The sequence below is a fragment of the Alosa sapidissima genome, chromosome 3, assembly GCF_018492685.1.
Source record: "Alosa sapidissima isolate fAloSap1 chromosome 3, fAloSap1.pri, whole genome shotgun sequence".
Lineage (NCBI taxonomy): Eukaryota > Metazoa > Chordata > Actinopteri > Clupeiformes > Clupeidae > Alosa > Alosa sapidissima.
In genome coordinates, this window is record NC_055959.1 from 4410577 (window position 1) to 4432480 (window position 21904).

At 39.6% G+C, this 21904-nt stretch overlaps 4 protein-coding genes across 4 annotated transcripts; 2 read left to right on the top strand and 2 right to left on the bottom strand.

The window, feature by feature from the left end:
* Positions 1-9822: 9822 nt before the first annotated feature.
* Positions 9823-10627, top strand: hbae1.1 (hemoglobin, alpha embryonic 1.1). The gene is made up of 3 exons (XM_042087604.1): positions 9823-9974; positions 10082-10289; positions 10412-10627. The coding sequence occupies exons 1-3, from the start codon at positions 9880-9882 to the stop codon at positions 10538-10540; spliced, it is 432 nt and encodes a 143-aa protein (XP_041943538.1). The 5' UTR covers positions 9823-9879; the 3' UTR covers positions 10541-10627.
* Positions 10628-12314: 1687 nt separating this feature from the next.
* hbbe1.1 (hemoglobin beta embryonic-1.1) lies at positions 12315-13123 on the bottom strand. The gene is made up of 3 exons (XM_042087525.1): positions 12965-13123; positions 12643-12865; positions 12315-12547 (listed from the first exon to the last, which is right to left on the bottom strand). Exons 1-3 carry the CDS (start codon positions 13054-13056, stop codon positions 12419-12421), a joined length of 444 nt encoding a protein of 147 aa, XP_041943459.1. The 5' UTR covers positions 13057-13123; the 3' UTR covers positions 12315-12418.
* Positions 13124-17896: 4773 nt separating this feature from the next.
* Positions 17897-18922, bottom strand: si:ch211-5k11.8 (uncharacterized protein LOC497162 homolog). The gene is made up of 3 exons (XM_042087752.1): positions 18758-18922; positions 18356-18563; positions 17897-18268 (listed from the first exon to the last, which is right to left on the bottom strand). Exons 1-3 carry the CDS (start codon positions 18850-18852, stop codon positions 18140-18142), a joined length of 432 nt encoding a protein of 143 aa, XP_041943686.1. The 5' UTR covers positions 18853-18922; the 3' UTR covers positions 17897-18139.
* A 1322-nt stretch (positions 18923-20244) lies between these two features.
* Positions 20245-21081, top strand: hbba1 (hemoglobin, beta adult 1). Its single transcript, XM_042087751.1, has 3 exons — positions 20245-20413; positions 20498-20720; positions 20830-21081. Exons 1-3 carry the CDS (start codon positions 20322-20324, stop codon positions 20959-20961), a joined length of 447 nt encoding a protein of 148 aa, XP_041943685.1. The 5' UTR covers positions 20245-20321; the 3' UTR covers positions 20962-21081.
* Positions 21082-21904: the final 823 nt, after the last annotated feature.

Genomic DNA, 21904 nt, shown 5'->3' on the forward strand with positions numbered 1-21904 from the left:
GCTCGATATTCTACTCAATCTATGAAGGCCTGTACGTGGTAGGCTACATATTAATTTCTAAATAATTATTGTGGTGTATCACATGTATATAGTATTTTGCACTCTGACAATACACATCTCTTGCACTTTTGCACATCTTTCTGCTCTATCACAACACATCATGTACAATGTTACTAACTGTTACATTCTTGTGTTTTTATCTTATTGTTATATATTGTTTAGTGTTAAAAATGTCCTTTGCACTTTTTGTCCTATCTGTTGCGTTTTTTCTTCACCGTGGAATAGAGAGGAACGCAATTTCAATTCCTCTGCATGTCAAGTATATGTGAAGAAATTGACAATAAAGCTGACTTTTTGACTTTGACATTTAATATTTTTTAAGGTATCTTTAATCATTTTTTAAAATTCTTTAGATCATTTTAGACCGAGTGAGAACTGATATGGAAAGGAAAGGAACATCCACATTGCCGATGACAACGTGATACCAGGACCTGGGCCCAGTTTCCCGATAACGACGGAGACACGGTCTTACGAGGGTTTTCTACGATTCATCTTACGATCGTTCGATTGGTTTTTCCGACTGTTTCCCGAACATGCTCGTAGCGTGAACGCGCGTGCACTCCTCTTAAGATGCTCTTAAGGGGAGCTGTCCACGTTAATAGTTCTGAAATATCCTCTGATTTGACGGTGATGTCAGGTGACTGCACGTCACAGCTATAGGCCTACCATTTAAACTTCGGATCTACACATTTATTCACATCAATACGAAAATAGAAACACTTTGACATCTGCATGTAAGCACCCCAAGTAGGTTATATACCACACAGAGACATAAATAATTGTAATTATTTTAAGATTAGATTGTTGCACCATGCAATAATTTTTCGCGGTGCCACTTAAGAACACGTTTGAAGATAAGAAAGAAGTCGAGTAAGAAAGAGAGGAAATGTGTAGGCTTAGATTTTGATGCAGTAGGCTACAGACTAAACCACATGTTGCTTTCTCTGCTTTTTACCTCATAGGCCTAATAAAATATTCACTTAGCAAAGATAATGTCAAACTATTCTGGCAACGTCTCGTTTCATAACTTGATTGCATTTTTGTCCGCTTTTCATCACACTATTATGACCATTAAATGTAGGCTATTTTGCACGCTAAAATCTGATTCATCACAGGTAAACACAATAAAGAATGGGAACATAAATTGGATTATGTATTCTAAGTTGTAATTTCTCTGTATGTCCTGTTGGTGACCTCAGTGAGAAGTACTGTTAAGACGCTCTTAGCCGGTAACGAGTACTCTGGAGCACTCGTAGATCTACGAGTGTTTTCACGATGCTCTTAAACTACGATGGTTTCGGGAAACAGTCGGCAAATCTTAAGATGTTCGTAAGAGGGACTTTACGACGCTCTTAGGCTTAAGATGCTTTCGGGGAAGTGGGCCCGGACAATTGCATTTTTATTTCAAATAGAATAGGAAGGTTTAAAATAATTTTAAGGTCCATATGCCAACTTGTTTTATATGCGAGTTACATGTCATCAAAGCCTAGGTCTTCACATTTTTCAGTGACACGCATTCTTACTTTGCCAGTCTACTTTTCAAAGGCCGTTCAGACCGGAACAAACCTTGCTTGCTCCTTGAGAAGCGAAGTATTAATGCAATTTATTACATCGTTGGTGAAACTGAAATTGTTACAACATGGAGGGACTTAGCGTAACGTCGACATAAGTGATATTCAGCACATAATCTCCCGGCACTGCTAAAGACTGATATATTTGGTTTAGTGGATGAATGAAGAAGTTTCCTTTGTCTCTTTAGGCGTGTTTTTCTCCTGTCTCCATCTTCTGTCGCTCACCTCTCTTTACAAGGTAGATGCTACAAGTGTGATGTAGCATGTCATCTGAGAGTTTTGTTATCTTTGACAGCTTTGTGTTTTCTGAATTGCCTCGTGCAATGTCAGAATGTCTGAACTCCTTTCTCAACACAATGGCATGATAAGGTAATGGACAAATTGTGTGTGTTTAAGGTGAAAACTGAATGACAACCAGTTCAAATAGCCTACTGATTGATTAATGCATAAAACTCTTCAAGCAACGTTCACAGAGAATACGTCTCCGATTTAAGATAAATGACATTGCTATTAGGTAGGCTACTTTTTGACTACTCCAGTAGGAGTCGGTCCTATGTGGTTTGCTGTGTGTGGTGTGTTGCGTGCTGAGTAGGGTTGCCACATACACTGGATTTCCCGGGTTTGTTCTCTTTTTTTGAGTGACTGTTCCGGACAATTAGTGGGCCTAATACTGCCTCCTGTTTCTGGTGAAAATGAACTTCTGATTATAATTTCTGCTAGTTTCAAACGGTTTTGTTCTTGGTTGTGTTTAGTCAAAGTCAAAGTCAAAGTCTGCTTTATTGTCAATTTATTCACATGCCAACACATACAAAGAGATCGAAATTACGTTTCTCACTATCCCACGGTGAAGACAAGACATATTTTACCAATTAAGTCCACAGACAAACATAACATTCAAGTTAACAATAAAAAGTAAATAAGAAGGCACATACAATGAAGAAATAAGAGCAGCAAAATTGGGTTGAAATTGTGCAATTGTGCATAGACAGTCAATATAATAGTGCAAAGTCAGGCCAATAAATAGCTGAGGTAGTTCTCCTGATATACTTGAATTACTGCATACTGCATATCAATGTAAATATACAGGTCACACAAGAAGTTTCTGGTGAAAATTAACTTCTGATTATAATTTCTGCTAGTTTCAAACGGTTTTGTTCTTGGTTGTGTTTAGTCAAAGTCAAAGTCAAAGTCTGCTTTATTGTCAATTTATTCACATGCCAACACATACAAAGAGATCGAAATTACGTTTCTCACTATCCCACGGTGAAGACAAGACATATTTTACCAATTAAGTCCACAGACAAACATAACATTCAAGTTAACAATAAAAAGTAAATAAGAAGGCACATACAATGAAGAAATAAGAGCAGCAAAATTGGGTTGCAATTGTGCATAGACAGTCAATATAATAGTGCAAAGTCAGGCCAATAAATAGCTGAGGTAGTTCTCCTGATATACTTGAATTACTGCATACTGCATATCAATGTAAATATACAGGTCACACAAGAAGTTTCTGGTGAAAATGAACTTCTGATTATAATTTCTGCTAGTTTCAAACGGTTTTGTTCTTGGTTGTGTTTAGTCAAAGTCAAAGTCAAAGTCTGCTTTATTGTCAATTTATTCACATGCCAACACATACAAAGAGATCGAAATTACGTTTCTCACTATCCCACGGTGAAGACAAGACATATTTTACCAATTAAGTCCACAGACAAACATAACATTCAAGTTAACAATAAAAAGTAAATAAGAAGGCACATACAATGAAGAAATAAGAGCAGCAAAATTGGGTTGCAATTGTGCATAGACAGTCAATATAATAGTGCAAAGTCAGGCCAATAAATAGCTGAGGTAGTTCTGCTTGACCTAAGTAAGCAAGTGGCATAGTGGTGCAAGTTATGTAAGAGCAGCAGAAGTGTTGTGTTTTCAGGACAACAGGACAACAACAACAAGTTGCAAAGTGTGCAAAGTGTGCAAGTGTACAAGTGGAGTAGTACAAGTGGAGTAGTGCAAGGCAGCCATTGTGGGTCCAGAGTCCAGGATGCTATGTAGCTGAGGGTGGAGGGGGGAGAGGGGGGAGAGAGTTCAGCATCCTAACAGCCTGGTGTATGAAGCTGTTAGTGAGTCTGGTAGTGCGGGAGCGCAGGCTTCTGTACCTCTTCCCAGAGGGCAGTAGATCAAACAAATTGTGAGCGGGGTGACTTGTATCACTCACAATTGTGGTCGCGCCTTGCTGGTGAGGTGGGTGGTGTAAATGTCTTTCAGGGAGGGGAGTGAAGCACCAATCCTTCCAGCTGTGTTCACTATGCGCTGCAGGGCTTTCCTGTTGTATTCAGTTATCGTAGGCCTACATAAAATCCCGTGTAGCCTACGTACACAGACATAAAAGGCATGCTTTTTGGTGATTGGCAGCAAACAGTTTACATTATTACCTAGCAACTGCCGCGCAACCACAGACCATGATGTCAAAATGCACCAACTTCGTGTTGCCAGGATGATCATGCAGCACATCTAACTTGAACGTTACTTAGGCTACTCTAATAAATTGGGAAATGCAGAGAGAGAGAGATAGACTGGCAGGTTCCAGGTGTCATGTTTCAAGTCAAGTCAAGTCGGCTTTTATTGTCAATTTCTTTACATGCACTGGTCATACAAAGAATTGAAATTTCGTTTCTTACTTTCCCATGCAGACATAGACATGCTTTAAATACAGACATAGACATACTATGGACATAGCCATAGACAATAAACATTAAATTAAAGTGCAAGACTGAAATATAGAACATGTATGTATCAAAATAGAAATATAGGACATATATATAAAAAAAAAATAGAGGTAGTTGTGTTGTATATTTCTGTAGTCTTAACAGTTACATGAAGTTTAAACTTGTGCTTGTGTGACCTGTATATTTACATTGATATGCAGTATGCAGTAATTCAAGTATATCAGGCTTGATGTGAAGCAGCAACACGTTTGGCTGCGCAGTCACAGTGCAGTTCCACATGGCGGTGTTGGGGGGGGGGGGGGGGGTTTGGTAGACAGGATCCTAGTTTCCTAGGTTCCTGGTTGGCTGGTGGGTGGGGGGGGCTGTCAGTGATGGGAGAGTGGGTAGAGTGTTCAGCATCCTGATTGCTTGGTGGATGAAGCTACTTGCCAGTCTGGTGGTGCGGGAGCGGAGGCTCCTGTACCGCTTTCCAGAGGGCAGGAGGCTGAACAGTTCGTGTGCAGGGTGGGTTGTATCCTTGACAATCATTAGTGCTTTGCGGGTGAGGCGGGTGGTGTAAATGTCCTGCAGGGAGGGGAGTGGTGCTCCAATGATCCTCTTAGCTGTGTTAACAGTGCGCTGGAGGGTTGATATCCCCTTTTAATATATGAAACTTATTAATATGCACAGTAATGTCCAACTATTGTGTTACTAATCATTGTGGCATATATATATATATATATATATATATATATATTGGGGGGGGGGGAGGGGTATTGGGCGGGGGGTGTCCCGGATTTTCACAAATCAAATGTGACAACCTTAGTTCTGAGTGTTTTTAATTGTGTCATGCAGTAACTTATTTGCAGTGTTGTGGGTTGAGGGGGGGTTAGGGTCATGGTGTTTGCTGAGTGAGGGTTGTTATATTTATTGGGGAGGTATCAGTCCGGGTAGGCCTATATAGTTTTAATGAATTGTACTCTTTAATAAATATTCTCTTTGATACTGTACATCCTGGTGCCATCCCTGTGCCTCTCCCTTTACATTACACCGGACCATACCACCATACCGGATGAACAAAGGTGGTGGCAGCGCCTAAAATATACCCAGAGCAAATAATTATTACAATACCTTAATGTTAAGGTGTTTTAACAGCAAAACACCATTCGTGGACTCCACATGTTAAGCTTAAAGAACCTTGATTGACGCACAAAGCCATTAGAGTTTTAAGCTATTTTTATGTTTATGTGTTGCTATATATTTATTCATGAATTGACAAAACAATGCCAACAGAGGATGCGTGTAAACATCTGGTGGTGTTGGTCAGCTCAAAGTTATGGTCATATTTATCTGGGTGAACCTGTTTATGAACCTGTTTATAGGCCTCTTAGAAATGGTTGTTGCATCTTGCATGTTACAATCGTGCATCCATGCAGGCAAAATGTAGGCTTAAAGCACTCAAATGTGGCGACGCTATGCCACAGAACTTGGGGGGAAAAAAACGTTTACAATGCACTGGCGGTAATAGCCTACAGTTAATGTGAACAACCAAATGCGGACAACAACCAAAGAAGGAATTTGCACCTCCATTCACCAAATAAAGACTGAAGTAGTGTTTCTACATGTTGGCACAAAACGTAATTTCTGTCAGAGACCAGGGGCCTGTTCCCCGATAAGTGCTAAGAAGACTCAAAAGATATATCTTACCAAAGTTGTTTATGTTCTTAAGTGTGTTCCCCGAAGTGTCCCTTAGGAAGCTTCTTAACACGCTGCCTCTTACGTTCGACGTTACAAAGGCGCTGTCCCAAGCGAAGGTGCTGAATTAGTTGGCATCGATTGCTCAGGAATCGATTTTCCACTTCACGCAAAGGTGCATGGCGGCGTTAAGAAAGACAACACGTTCTATGCAAATGAAACATTCCTCAAATTATTCCAGTAACTTTTATTTCAACAGAGTTTAAGTTATCAGTAAAATATAGACTATTAATTAAATTATCAAATTGTCAGTATGTTCACACGATATGTTGTGACGGGTAGACTAACCGGGTAGGCCTATCCCTCGCTAATCATCAACCCTCCTTATCCCGTTGTGCCACTTGTGCCGCTTCGTGACATGGGCTTGACGACTTCTAAAAATGATGTACACTTTTATATTAATGGTAAGGTACCTTACAATTAGAATTGATTGGCAAGCAGCTGCAGTTACTTCTGTATAATACGGTATTGATTGCCATTGGTTAATGTTTTCAATAAAAAGCAATCTGTCTATCACAATGAACAAAGAGAGTTGGATACAGAATATGGTGGGGAAGCAACGTAAAAAAGGGCACCAAGCTTCTCGTCAGAGGAACTTGAAGTTTTGCTGGACGAGGTGAGCTTGCACAAGGTGACACTGTTTTCCAGCTTTCGGAATAACTTGTGCAACAGCAACAAAAAAGAGCTATGGAGTGACATGGACTAAACGGCTCCGCGGCCGGCGCCGTCTCTGATTCAATACAAGGACACGTTGGATCGCTGCCATAGTTGGTCGCTTACTGGACACCACCATGCTTACCCATTTATAGATCTTAGCCATTTAGAGGCAAATTCTAGCTTTTAATTATCAAACGTGATTGCCAATTTGAACGCTTTAATGACATTACGAAATAGCCTAGGCTAATTACCACCACATTAGTTCTGATACCAAAGTAAACCAAGTAAACGTAGGCCTGTATCCATTGCGAACATATTTTATTATTAGTCTTAAAATGTCTATAACATAAAATTATCGTTGAGCCACAACATTGTCAACATACTGTACCATAGTTTGACTTATGCGCTGCGCTGATTTCTAAACTCTGCTGCACAGTGGCGGCGACTAGCGTCTTGAGCTCAAACAACGCTAAGAAAGAGCTTACGAATGGTCCAGACCAACCTTACAGAATGTGTGACTTACAGAAGATATACTTAGCTTATGAACGTGTCGGGAATCGTGCCATAACGTTAAGAGAGAGGTTAAGGAATAGACTACTTAGCGATAAGAACGTTTTGGGGAACCGGCCCCAAGCTATTATGCATGAATCACGTGAGGTGAGTCAGACAGAAGAGGGATCATGTATCATGTCCCTTTGAAACTACCTTACCTGTTAAGAGACGGGTGGCCTTTTACGCCCCCCCCCCCCACACACACACACTCCCTTTCAGTGGCGTGCACAGACATTTTGGGGGGCAGGTGCTCAGGGGGGCTTTTTAGCGCACGTTAGTAAATCAATATACAATTAAGACAATAAAGAGACCAAAATGTGTTCATTTATGTTGCCTAACAAAACCTATACAACAGAAAACGTTCGTCTTAACACATAGATTTGCAATTGCAAACTCTACCGAAATGATTTGTAGCCTATGTGGTCGTCCTCACGTTATCTGTCATTGACTTGGGCTACAGCGAAAAACTTTATCAGGTGACCAGTCGGCTAAAAATGCTTAGTTGTTTGATGCTGTATGAGACATTTTACTGCACAACAAAATGATTACATGTTGGGCTTAGAGGGTAAACTGTACGATTTTACTTGATCTGTAAGACAATAAAGAGACCAAACAGTACGAGAGGGAGTTATAGTGGGCTACTGACTGTTGTCATTACATGAATGCAGATGGGCATTTTTCACAGGTAATGGGGGACTTCCCGTTTCTTCTGTCACAAATGAATGTGTTAATACATGTTGCCTAACAAAACATATGCAACAGAAAACGTTCTTCTTAACACATACATTTGCAAAATCTACCGAAATTATTTGTATGTGGTCGTCACGTTATCTGTCATTGATTTGGGCTACAGAGTAAAACTTTATCTAGCTTCATCTAACTAGTTTATCAGGTGACCAGTCGGCAAAAATGCTTGTTTGGGGCTGAATGAGACATTTTACTGCACAACAAAATTATTGCATGTGGGCTTAGAGGGCAAACTGTACGATTTTGCTTGATCTGTATGTTACCTGGCTGATGGGGCACGGGAGAAGCAGCCTGTCAGCGACCATGCCTGCTATTTGAAGACGCTTACTGAACTGCTATGGTGCTGCGCATCTGGCGTGCCCTGCGCGTGACCGCGCGAGTTCACGTGACAAAGGAAGAGAGCTAGGCTGGTCGGGTGTGCGCAAGGAGGTGGCTCATTTCGGGGCATTGTTTCAGTCGTTTTTAATGTCTCAGGTTTTCAAAAGATCATTTCAAAACCGACCTCAGTAAAATCTTAATAATATTAATAATTAAAAAAAAAAAAAAAAGTTTCAAAAGGGCATTTCGTTGATAAAGGGCAAACTTCCTAGTGCTTTAGCACCACCCAGTGTCTATGTATGCACGCCTAGGTCGGTCAAATCAAATGATTGTAGGCTATGTGAATAAGGATGCATTACTATAGTGCTTTTTAAGTTTGCTTTCTATGCAGGCCTGTATAAAACAGTTTAACGCAAAATGATAAATACTACACTATTCTACTCAATATAAAGGCCTGTATGTGGTACACATTAATTTGTAAACAACTATTGTGATGTAGTATCACATTATTTTTTCAGATATCATCTTTAATATTTGTTTTAATTCTTTAGATCATTTTAGACCGGGTGAGAACTGATGTGTAAAGGAAAGGAACATCCACATTGCCGATGACGTGAGACCTGGACAATGCATGGTTATAGCGCTCATTTTATTTCAAATACAATATGAAGATTTAAAATAATGGTATGGAAATGAAGATGGTTGATCCCTAAATATTTCGGCTAAGCAGAATTTAACCATTTTAGGTAGGCTAATAGTCAAATGTAGCCTATAACCTATCGTGCGGGTGACCATGTGGCATTATCTATACGCAACAGTGGCTCCACCCAAACAAGTTGCTCATTCGATAACCAAATGTTTTAGTGATACCTATGTAAAAAACAGGCTACTACGCCTTTTTATATTCATGGCTAAATACTGCAGTGTCCGCTGATAAAGCAAATCATTTTAATTGCTTATGTGTCTGTGATTTTTCATACACGGCTAATCAGTGTGATGCTTCATTTAAAATCAATTAATGAATGAAATTTCATTTTTTACGTCATGTTTTATTTTTCATTTTTCTTCAAGATCTGTCCGACAAGTTCATTAGGATTAATTATTGAATTTAGGAAAATGTGGGAGACAACACTCGTCATTGTCCTCAAATGACTTGTCCTCAAGCGACACCCGATTTAATTGTTCGATAAAGATTTCAAAAACACCAGTGTCAGTGTTGAATTTTTGTGTTTTTTGGCTAGAATAAACTTCACCACGTTTATTTATTTGTGTATTTTGCTTTTCCATGTGTAAGACATCAGGTGTATAGCTAGTAGCCTACGGGTTGTCAAAAATAGGCTATTACATATCGCAGTTGTTGGCCAGAGGTCAAGTTGGCATCTAGCCAGGTGAGAGGTGGGTCTTGGGTGTGCCCACAAAGTGATTCGAGGTGGCCTTTAAAAAGGCCGAATCGTCGCCTGGACATGTTACTGGACTCAAAGAGTGTAAAGTCTTAAATCCAGGAAAGAAACAACATGAGTCTAACAGCCAAAGACAAGGCGACAGTCCAAGCATTTTGGGGCAAGATCGCTGGTAAAGCTGAGGAAATTGGGGGCGATGCCCTGTCCAGGTAATTTCTTCTTTCTGATTTTAAAAATAAATTTATAATATCTACCTGTGTGTGCAATGTACGTGTGCGCCTGCAATTTTTTTCTAACCAGCATTATGACTGGACAGGATGCTGGTGGTCTACCCTCAGACCAAGACGTACTTCTCCCACTGGGATGACCTCAGCCCCGGCTCTGCCCCCGTGATGAAGCATGGCAAGACTGTCATGGACGGTGTTGGCTTTGCAGTCGGTCAGATCAATGACCTTACTGCAGGACTTCTTACACTCAGTGAACTGCATGCTTTTCAGCTGCGTATTGATCCAGCCAACTTCAAGGTATATAACGTCACGTTTGTCCTGTGCTTCAATCTAAATTATTTTATGAATTCGTATATTTTTTTGCGATTCTCGGACAGTAGCGGTAACAATAATATCTCCTTCGACTCTTTCTTTCCCAGCTCCTTTCTCACTGCATCCTTGTGGTGTTGGCCATCAAGTTCCCTAAAGAGTTCACCCCAGAAGTCCACGTGTCCATGGACAAGTTCCTTAGTGCCTTGGCGATTGCTTTGGCCGAAAAATACCGATAAGTCGGCTGTCCATCCTTTAAACAGACGACAGAGTTTTCGCATGTAAACTGTCTGTTTGAATAATAAAATAAAATTACAGCAATGGTATCATCCGGTGTTTTTCTCTTAATTTACCATTTATCAGACACAGTGATGGAATTATATGGGCCTAACTTTCCTCAACATCAGTTTGTGTACAATTATACAAAGAGTACTATTTAGCCTATAGCCTACTATACTATAGGCCTACTTTTATGGAAAAACGATCACATCATGGTTGAAAGTTTTGGATACGGATACATTCCTTAGATCATTGTTTACAATTATGTATTCATGAAAGTAGGCCTATACCATTAAACAATTTCTTATTTATTCACCCTGTTAGGCTACTGCAAACATGGTAGCCTATAATATTACTGACAATTAGCCTGAGTTTCAACTGATGTTTAGCTGCGATAGCCTCCATTACACCAATAAGCACAAACACATTTGCCTATCTGTTATTATTTTATTATTACATATAGCGTAGTGCGTATGATAAGGAGCTGGGTTAGCATGCAGTAGCCTGCAAATGTATGGGTTCAAATCCCAGGCTTCCACAGTTGTGACCTTGAGCTACACTGAGTTGTTCCGTGGACAATGTAGCCTACACTCTTAGAAAAAAGGGTTCTTGTGGGTGCTAAATAGAACCATGGGGGTTCTTTGCCAAGGAAATAGAACCTTTTGCCTGACTATAGTCTTGTAATAGAATTGACAGTCACGTTGGATGAAAAGTGTCAGCTAAATGAATACATATATTATTATTATTATTAATTCAGTTTATTAGTGAGTTAATTTATTTGTTTGTTTATGTTGTCGATTTAAATGTTTCTGGATTTTGTTTCATTAATTTACCTTCTTGCTGAATAATAGTGAAATAATGTAGGCCTATAGGCCTATTCATTTCGGGACATTTTATGGAGGACGGTTAATTAATTGTAGGATCGACCAATACCGAAATTACTTCTTCTACATCCTAGGCCTATTTGGCGTGTGAAGTGGATGAAATAGCACTTCAAAAACACTTGCTGAACTGTTTCCATTCTATATTTCCCTCACATGTCATTTATGTTTAGTATGTCGTCTGATGAAATGTAGGGCTATATATTCAATGCAATGAGAAAAAAGAAATAAAAGAAATAGAAGCAATGTTGTTTTTATCAAAACTACACTCAGTTGCTTTATTAGGTTATTAACGCTAAAGTAAAAATGAGTAGGCTACTAGCCTCATGTTAATTATAATAAGTTGCTTTACACATGGTTTAGAGTTAACCCAGACGAACCTGTAAGCAAATTTTAGTTTAGGCTAAATCTAAATTTGCACACAGGTTCGACTGGGTTCACCTAAGCTGCTCTTGTACCGTGTTTACTGATAGCTTAGTGTATATAGTTTTGACCATTCAATTTCAATCAATAAGACTATAATAACTTAATGACCTTTGTGTTTAACTCCGTCTGTTTAACAGCATAAACGCATTTTCTGAATACAGTTTAATCATAACCTCTGTTTAAAGTGTTATGAAGTGTTTCCACATGCAGGGCAATATAAGAAGAAGAGTGAGGTCATGAAATGACTATAGAAATAAACTTGACTATGAACCTCTTTTTAGATACACAGCTGATATAAAAATGCAGACTATAGAACACGAGACCAAACCCAAAGCAGGCATAGGCCTAGTCCACATAACCGTGTGTGATGTCTTTACATGTTTCGTGCTTTCCTATGAGCAAAATCATTAGATGTGACAACTTGAAATACTTTTGCGGACACCTTTATTTGCATTAACGTCGTATACACATCTGCAAAGACACAGAAAGCATCAGATGGTTATTTGCTTTCTTGTTGGAGGTGTAGAGTCTCTAGTGGTACTGTCTGCCGAGGGAGGACACCACGACGGCCAGGAACTTCTGGAATGCGGCCTGGACATCAGCGGTGAAAGCGGTTCCCATTTGTGCAGCAACAACAATACTCAGGCAGTCAGCCAGCAGCTACAGGAAAGGACAGAGACATCATTTTAATCGCTGTGCTATTTGTTTAGTTTGTAAACAACATACATTATATCTGTGATCAAAATGGAACGCACCCTAAAGTTGTCGGGATCCACGTGCAGTTTCTCGGAGTGCAGCACGCTCAGCTCAGCATATGTTGCTTTGATGTTGTCCATGTTCTTGACGGCTCTATCCAATCCATGGAGCACCACTTTACCATGATTGGCGACCATTGGGTTTCCCATGATGGCAGCAGCATTGTACAGGTTTCCAAAGTTGCCAAAGTATCGCTGCGTCCATGGGTACACGACAAGACACCTGGTGGGTTTTATAATCATATGTTATAGAGTATTTCAATGTATCATAGACAAGCAAAACTGTCTAAAATACGCAAATCTTACACGACTGTCTTTTTACCTGGCAAGGGCTTTGGGGCCAACGACGTCATAGTCCATATTAGCAAAGATGTTCTGGATGGTGCTGCGTTCGAAATCACTCCACTCAACCATATTGGCGATAAATGAGACTTTTTGCACGATCTAGATGTGAAGGTAACCAGACCTGTGTGTGGAAAGAGCATTTGAAAGTCTTTTAAATACGTCGCATTACTCCTCCCAATCGTACATGATTGGGCGTAATATGTGTGGGCGGGGTTTTGGCGCGGCCCGCAGATTTTGCTTTGATAGGCTATGAACTGCTTGTAATCTAAGATTATCAGCTATAGCAAATTCGCTAAGGTTTGCACTCAAGTAAAAGTTCGCACCCACTCGTCAAAGATCCCCTGCCTATATTTCACACATAGCCTACCATTATTTAACTATTTCCCGTCCGATCAAAAATGACTCCTTTACTATATATTTCTGATGTTGGTGACCTAAACTCATCTCAAGGAAAGAAGCCTATTTATTTCTCCTTGAAACCTGATAGTTGGACTATGACTATACAAATGTATGTTTGAAATTAGATGAATTCATTATATTTCTATATTGATTTGCATTGATTTGTATTACAAATTACGTACACTAATTTTGAGTGTAAACTCCATTAAGGCTTAAGTATATATACCCTTTTGATCCCGTGAGGGAAATTTTGTTCTCTGCATTTATCCCAATCCGTGAATTAGTGAAACACACTCAGCACACCGTGAACACACAGTGAGGTGAAGCACACACCAATCCCGACGCAGTGAGCTGCCTGCTACGGCGCTCGGGGAGCAGTGAGGGGTTAGGTGCCTTGCTCAAGGGCACTTCAGCCGTTCCTACTAGTCAGGGTTCGAACCAGCCACCCTCCGGTTACAAATCCGAAGCACTAACCAGTAGGCCAAGGCTGCCCCAAAACGACAAGACACCTGGTGCCACCTTAAATGCTGCATGTTATGAAAAAAGTGAAAAAATGAACAACGTCGCATGTATCTGCTGGCTAAATAGGTACCAAGATTGGCAGCAATTAGATAAAAGGAACTCTCATAACCAAACTTTGAACCTAACCCTTGCTTAAGTATTCCTATGGAAATTATGGAAATACAGTATCCTGCAATAGCCTACTACAGTAGGCCTATCACCATTTTTACAATACAACCAATATTAATTTAATATTTTTACACTTTTGTACGGAGCCCCTAAGGGGACATGAGCAAAAAATAAATAAAGTTTAGTTTCATGTGCTCACGTGAAACTTTCATGTGCTCACCTGAAAGTTTCATGTGAAAAGGTTTTGCGTGCGCACATGAAAGTTTCAAAATTTTGAAATGTTTTGCTCATGTCCCCTTTGGGGCTCCGTACTTTTGGAACTATTTATAGGCCTATATGTAAAAAAACAGTCAATAGCATGAACACACAGAAAAAGGGTTCCTATCCAGTATACAGGCCTCCCTCCCGCATTAAGATAGCCTACTTTGGAAAGAGTGCACCTTCTTAAGACCAAGCTGTTTTCAGATGCTTTCTGCTAACTGCGCTGAATCACAAAATTCTGAATCTGCCTTCAAAATTATTCTACCTTTTACTACTTTTGCCTTTTTTTTGCTTTCTTTATTATTTTTTATGTATTCTTTTTTTGTTTTCTTTATTTTGCTTTCTGTATTTTTAAATGATTTTACCTTGTGCGTTTTATGTTTTCTTTTTATTATGATCTTTACTTTTTGAACTATTCTTTGACTATATTGCCCTTATATGCTTTTATTTGTTATTACTGTTTGCTTTTGTTTATGTAAAGCACATTGAATGACCTATGTGTATGAAATGCGCTATATAAATAAACTTGACTTGACTTTTGACCTGTGACCTCTTTTTTGGCACACCATAGGCTACTGCTTGGGCTCAGAGACCTTTTAAGACTTTTTATAATGTTCAACTGTTTTCAATGCAGAGAAGCAGCATTTGCATCATCCGTATATAGGTAGCCTACTGTTTTTTGCATTGGCGGACGTGAAAGAGTTAAGCAAACAGAAAATAAGAATTAAATCAATCAAATCTAGAACGCCGAGCAACAGTGCATATAAAGCAACAGAGTTTGTCTGCAGTTTACTTAGGCCTACTGTAGGCTAGCCTACAGACGTTCACTTTCAAGGCCTTCTGAGAGCGGAAGCACTAGCCTGCTATCACAACATTTACACATTCTTAGGTTGATTCTGAATTCTTCACATTGAACCAGAAATTAGGTGACGGTGATCAAATCGTTTGAAATTCAGTTAACCAAATTGTTGGGCTAGACTAGAGTGCCTTAATCTCTTACAATATTAAGCGGTAGGCCCAGCTTAAGCCTAATATCTTTGCAATGAATAAATCTTTCTGCAAACTTTTGGACAGTTGGTAGTGCTGATTGACATTCAAGAAACTGAAATGGCTAATGCTTTGCTATCGTATGGTAGTGCTACAGCTACACTTTCACTTAATGTTGTCTCAGATCAGGGACGTAGCACAATATCCTGGGCCCCTGCATAGGCAGTCCTGATGGGCCCCCATGTTATGAAATTTAATTAGGAAATTATAATATCCAGGTAAAATCAAATATATTCCAGCCGTTTTAAGGGCCCCCTCTCCCCTTGGGCCCCTATAATCAGTAGAAGTTTTACACCCAGTATGACACCCCTGTCTCAGATCACTTCTCTGTGGCATCAGGAATTAATTTAGGCTACGTCACGAAATATGACAAGACGGGAAACCTTCGAAATGTGCTGAAATTACAGTAAGGTGGTCTTGTGACGCCTCCTACTGTTCAGTCATAGTACTGGAGGAGCATAAACAGGCCAAGGCACTGTCAACCCAGTCGACAACAGATGGCGCTCAAACTCTATTTTAAAAATAAAACTTGGCCCTGTGGTCGTGTTCAGGAAGAAAAATCTGACTGATTTCGAAAGAAAGAATGGAAGCTAACTATATTTTGACTAATAGCTTTACACATTGCCAAGGCAAGTTGTGGACTAGAAGTCTGGCTGCTCCGTGAAAAGGCAAAAACAGTTTACCATTTGGGTAATCGAATTCAAGATTAAAGTTGTCATTAAAAACTCATTGCTTTGACTTTAGTGTTTGCTCATTGATGCAATGTTCAAGTACTACCACCAGGTGGCGTTTGGAGTTTACAGTTTTTTTACAGTTCTTTTTTTTTTTTTTTACAATTGCTGAAGCACAATTTTGAAAACAGGGTCCACAACACATAATTACAGTTTTTCACAATTGCTAAAACACGAAACACTAAACACAAAACATTTCTTGAACCGATCCCCCTTTTGGCAAAACCTTTAGTTTTCACACATTAAACACAATTTGCAGATCTCATAGACTCTTTATTACAAAACTTTAAACACTTGTCAATTGTAAAAAGTGTAACTCAAAATTTAGGAAACTTGCTTTTTGACCAAGTGTTCACGTATTCAATATGTTCGCGTAGCCTACACAACGTTGAGATGTGAAGGAAATCGTGCCTATTCTAGGCGGGCACGTGTTACCCGATGGACTCTGCTACGTAGGCCTGCCAGCAAGATAAATAAAGCCGGCCTTGTATGCTCATGACCTGTCACTCACTGCGCAAATCTGCCAGTTGCACATCGCGGACGCGTCTTGTTCATAGTAAAAGCAAGTAGGCCTATTCTCCCAGTCAATGGCGACATGATTGGGCAGCCGTCCCACTGACAAATTCTGTAAAAGCTGGGAATTGTCAGGCATGAGTAGACTTAAAGTGATGTAAAATAGCCTACAAAGATGGGCGAGGTTGTAAGTAGCCTATTTTGCCATCTCAAAATGGCTAAGGCCTGTATCTATGTCTCTGTGTGTGTGTGTGTGTGTGTGTGAGAGAGAGAGAGAGAGAGAGAGATAGAGAGAGAGAGAGAGATCATCAGATTTTCATACGAAAGGATCACCACATCTTATCATATGGTCACTCCGGATCCAGAGTCGATTTTTTTCTCATTTAGTTGAGAGATGGGGGCAAACATGCAGTCAACACGATTGCTCTTGTTTAGTTATAGGAAAACAGGCAAATAATTTTGACTTGAATGCATTTACTGTAATTTAGTCACACTCAGAGACATTACAAAGAGTCTTACATTGCCATACTTAACCATAGGTTGTCACACGTGTATTCTCCAGAGCATACAGCTAATGTAATGAATAGGCTATGATAAAAGAAGACGCAGAGAGAGAGAGAGAGAGAGAGATAGATATTAGATTAGATAGCAGTTGTATAATACAGTTTATACAATTCACCAGTTTTTGACAGGTTTTGTCTGTAGAAATGGTTTTGTGACAGATTACAAATATAGTATGTATTGTCCAGCATCACATGACATTCCTGGCTGTTCTTTTAACCAAAACTACATATTCTATGGGCCAGGTGTGTCAATTAGATTAGATTTCCACTCCATTAGATTAGATTTCCAAGTTCTCCACTCCAGATCCCAATGTCGTTCTGTTGTTGAATCATATTTAATAGTGTGCTTGTTTATTTATTGTTTTAAGTTGTAAATGTAATTTTACAACATAGTTGTTTTGTAATTTGCTTTTATCAAAAGTGTCTGCTAAATAGGCCTACCATAACTTATTAGAAGGCAGGGAATAGATGACATTTAAGTAAAGCACTGTTGCTTTTAAAGTTGATATCATGACAACCCTGCTGACTGTTCTATGGATTGATTGGTATCGGTTACTGTAGGCCTATTTGGGATAAAAGGGCATCCCCTGGTTGTGTGACTGTTGAATGGAATCCTTGTTACAGTGGTAGACACTGTATAGTCAAATTCATATTGCTGTGAAGCAGAGATCGAGGTGTTATGAACCTAGAGTTCTGCCAAGGCAGGAAGAATGCAACCTTTTCACTAACTTCATGCGGTGGCCAAGTGGTGCATAGGCTGATGTATCTGTTTTAAGGGTTCATTTTATTATGCCGAACAGAATAGCCTACATCACAAGTGCTGACAACCGATCACTTATTGTTCGCATTCACAGTGGCATTATTTGGCGATGGAAAACAATTATGATAGGGAAAAACGAAGTGTGACAATAATTTTATTTTTTTATATGTTTATTCATTATTTCACTCTGTCCTGAGTAGTCAGAGAAAATTTCACAACGCACGAGTTGGTGCGCACACCACCGCAACTTAGCGGTACTTCTCAGCAAGAGCCAAAGCCAAGTTTTGGAAGAACTTGTCCACAGACACGTGGATATCAGGGGTGAAGTCGGCTGGAAACAACATGCCAATGACAACGAGGAGACAGTGAGCCAAGATCTGCAAAGGTAAAGACAGCGTTTAGGTACAGATGGATGGATGGTTAACAGGCTATTGATGACTGGCGGTTTTAATTACGGTGCTTACCTTGAAGTTAGCAGGATCAATCCGCAGCTTGAAAGCATGCAGTTCGCTGAGAGATGCGAGACCTCCAACCAGGTCGTCCATCTTACCGACGGCATCACCGACAGCTCCCATGATGGTCTTTCCGTGCTTCTTAACTGGGGCAGACCCAGGGCTCACGTCAGCCCAGTGAGAGAAGTAGGTCTTAGTCTGAGGGTAGACAACCAGCATTCTGGAAAGAAGAAGAGGAGTTATTGTAAAACTGCAGAAAATGAGACAGTGAAATGCATTTTGTAGTTCACATGTCTGCATTAAATACACAAGTGTAATAGAACTATACTGTATCAACAGCCATCTCAATTGCTTTCTTAATGGTGATCTAGTTTATCGCTCCGAATTTAGTTGTGTTTTAAAAATGTTGTTTACCTGCCGAGGGCTTCAGCTCCGATGTCATCAGACTTTGATGAGATCTTACCCCAGATGGCCTTTACGTTGGCCTTGTCCTTTGCAGAGAGACTCATGACTGCGTCTTAAGGTTGGTCAGCTTTCAATTGAGGCTTTTTGAAAAAAAAAAGATCCTTTGCAGGAATTAAAACGATACGTTGTATTTATACATGTGTAAGATGCGGCACACCCAGGAATCAAATCCAAACCACTCCTCTGGTATAGGCTACGTGACCGGACACACCTAGTTTTCTGCGTCATTGTATTTGGTGTGCTGCCACTGTATTGCTGTTTTAATTGAGATAACATTCTGTGTTTAATACAGTGGGTGGTATTTTATGCAGTATCAACTTATTAGGCTATGTCAAACAAAATTAAGCTAATGGAACACCTATGCAAAATAAAGCCTATTATTTTCAACTCTCAACTCTATTGTTTTACTGACATTGCACATGCAGATTTGCACCCTCTCTTTCATTTAATTTTCAGTCATGTTATTTCAGTAGACTATTAGGGCCTTATTTTAGAGCCTCTTACATTCTATTATAAAATATAATTTAGGCCGATCTGTAGCTTAGCCAACTATAAACCACACTGCATGCCATCAAAAGTAAATAGTCTTTCTTGCAGTTGGACAATATAAAATGAAATTTTAGGTAGAAATAGACTAGTGTGCACTGAAATTTTCAGCTCAGATTTTTGGTATGCAATATACAGTTGGCTATGTTGTAATAAGTCAAGTCAAGTCAATTTATTTGTATAGCACATTTAAAAGCAACATCATTGCACCAAAGTGCTTTACATAAAATAATAATAATAATAATAATAACAAAAACAATAATAACACTAATAATAATAACCCTAATAATAATAAATACAATTAATAATAATTATAGTAAAAAGAAGATAACAAACTTAAAAACTAAAAGATAACAACAGATGGCCCTTACTAAAATACTAAAAAATAAAATAATAATAAGCGTGTAAGGAGTTCAAGACAGAGCATTTTAGTACTGCAGTGCAGATGTGAGTTATTTTGTTGCTGTTGTTGTTGACCATTTAAAAGCAATAGCATGCATGTATCAACTAATATACACCGTTAGACAAGTACATGATTTGGAATGTTTGTTATGTAGCATATAAAGACGTATCATGGTGATTTTTCCTGAACTGTGATTTAGCTGTAGGATGCTTACTTTCTTGTTCATATAGGCCTACGGTATTTGTGACTGTTTTATTTTTTGTTTTAAGCTATAGCCTAGGCCTTTATCTTAATATTCTTATTGCGTTTGGTTGAAGGGGGGAAAAAGCTTATTCATGTTTGATATCTTTCCAAGACAACTCTAAAACTATTTGGCTCACTTCCCATCTACGGTAAAGTCACGTCGGTCAGTTTTCCTGGCAACACGAAACCAATCAAATTCAATTTTGCGTTAGAGGCGGAGTCAGAGATCATTATTAAATTCTCACCCCGTACGTTCTATTTCACAAGTGTTTTTCATCTGAGATCTTTACGCACGAACCTCAAGAACCCAAAGACGTCATTATGGTTGACTGGACAGATGCTGAGCGCAGTGCCATCGTCGGCCTGTGGGGAAAGATCAACCCCGATGAGATCGGACCCCAAGCCCTGGCCAGGTAATTTACTCCCGTCCCTGCATGCCCCCCCCCCCCCCCCATTTTTTTTTTTTTTTTAATGTGTCTCTTTTCCTCCTCACTCAGGCTCCTGATCGTGTCTCCTTGGACTCAGAGGCATTTCAGTACCTTTGGTAACCTGTCAAATTCCGCCGCCATCATGGGTAACGCCAAGGTAGCTGCACACGGAAAGACAGTGATGAATGGACTGGACAGGGCCGTGAAGAATCTGGATGACATCAAGAACACCTACCGTGAACTGAGTGTGATGCACTCCGAGAAACTGCACGTGGATCCTGATAACTTCAAGGTAAGTCTTGGTGGATCTCTTCACATCGTAGTTGGGTGTTTATTTTGGAAACCGCGACATGTAGGCCTAGCCTTACTGATTTTCAATGTAACTTCAATATTTTTAACAGAATCTGGCTGACATCCTCACCGTGTGTGTGGCCATGAAGTTCGGCCCCTCTGTCTTCACCGCCGATGCCCAGGAGGCCTGGCAGAAGTTCCTGTCTGTCGTTGTCTCTGCTCTCGGCAGACAGTACCACTAGATTCTCCCAACCAGTCGAAGAGCCACTCAACCGAGCTTGATTTCACAGCTCAGATGCATTCGCGTATAAAGGATGTCCTGTCGAGTGAAATTAATAAAAACAGTGAAATTAATTTAAAAATGGCTAGGTGTCATGTTTCGTCTGCTTTAGATAGTAGCCTATGTTGATTTTATGTAAAAAAAAAAGGCTATTGGCCCATCATAGCCTATACTTTACATTTGTTCACATTTGATGTTTTAGATGCAAAATAAGCAATATTTTGGATTACCACACGAGCGTTCAGCTTTATAGGCTACTTTAAATGTAGTCGAATAGCTTCATCATCAGTGTTTCTTTTTTGACAGTAAAACCAGGATTTATGGCGTATAGCCCCCACTTGGTGCAGTTTGTCATTGACTTACCCACCAACCCATGAGCTAAAGCTGATATGGAAAAACATGTTAGTTCATTACAAGATCACATTCAGTTTGCTTAACAATGATACCTCCATTTGAAATGGTTCATCCTTTATAAGCTAAACGGGTGAAACGCAAAAGGGTGTTGTGTGAGTGGAGTGAAAGGGGCAGTAACATAGGCCTATCTGTACCCTCAAGGCACCTTTTCTGAATTATTTCCAAAGGAGTCGTTGAAATTTTAAGAGACGTGTGGCACAAACTCAGCCTAACCCTGTCCTATTATTACAATACATTTATTGCCCCAATTCATCATGCAATTTTATGATAGCATAGGTCAATGCTATACGGCTTCTTTGATTTGCCGATTTAATAGGGTAGCCTTCTTTTCTCCTATATATATATAGTGCATACATGCTATTCACACTTTTCCTACATTTCGTTATGTTACAGCCTCATTCCAAAATGAATTCAATTCCCTCAAAATTCTACACACCATAATGACAACATGAAAAAAGTTTTTTTTTTTTTTTTAATGTTTTCAAATTTAT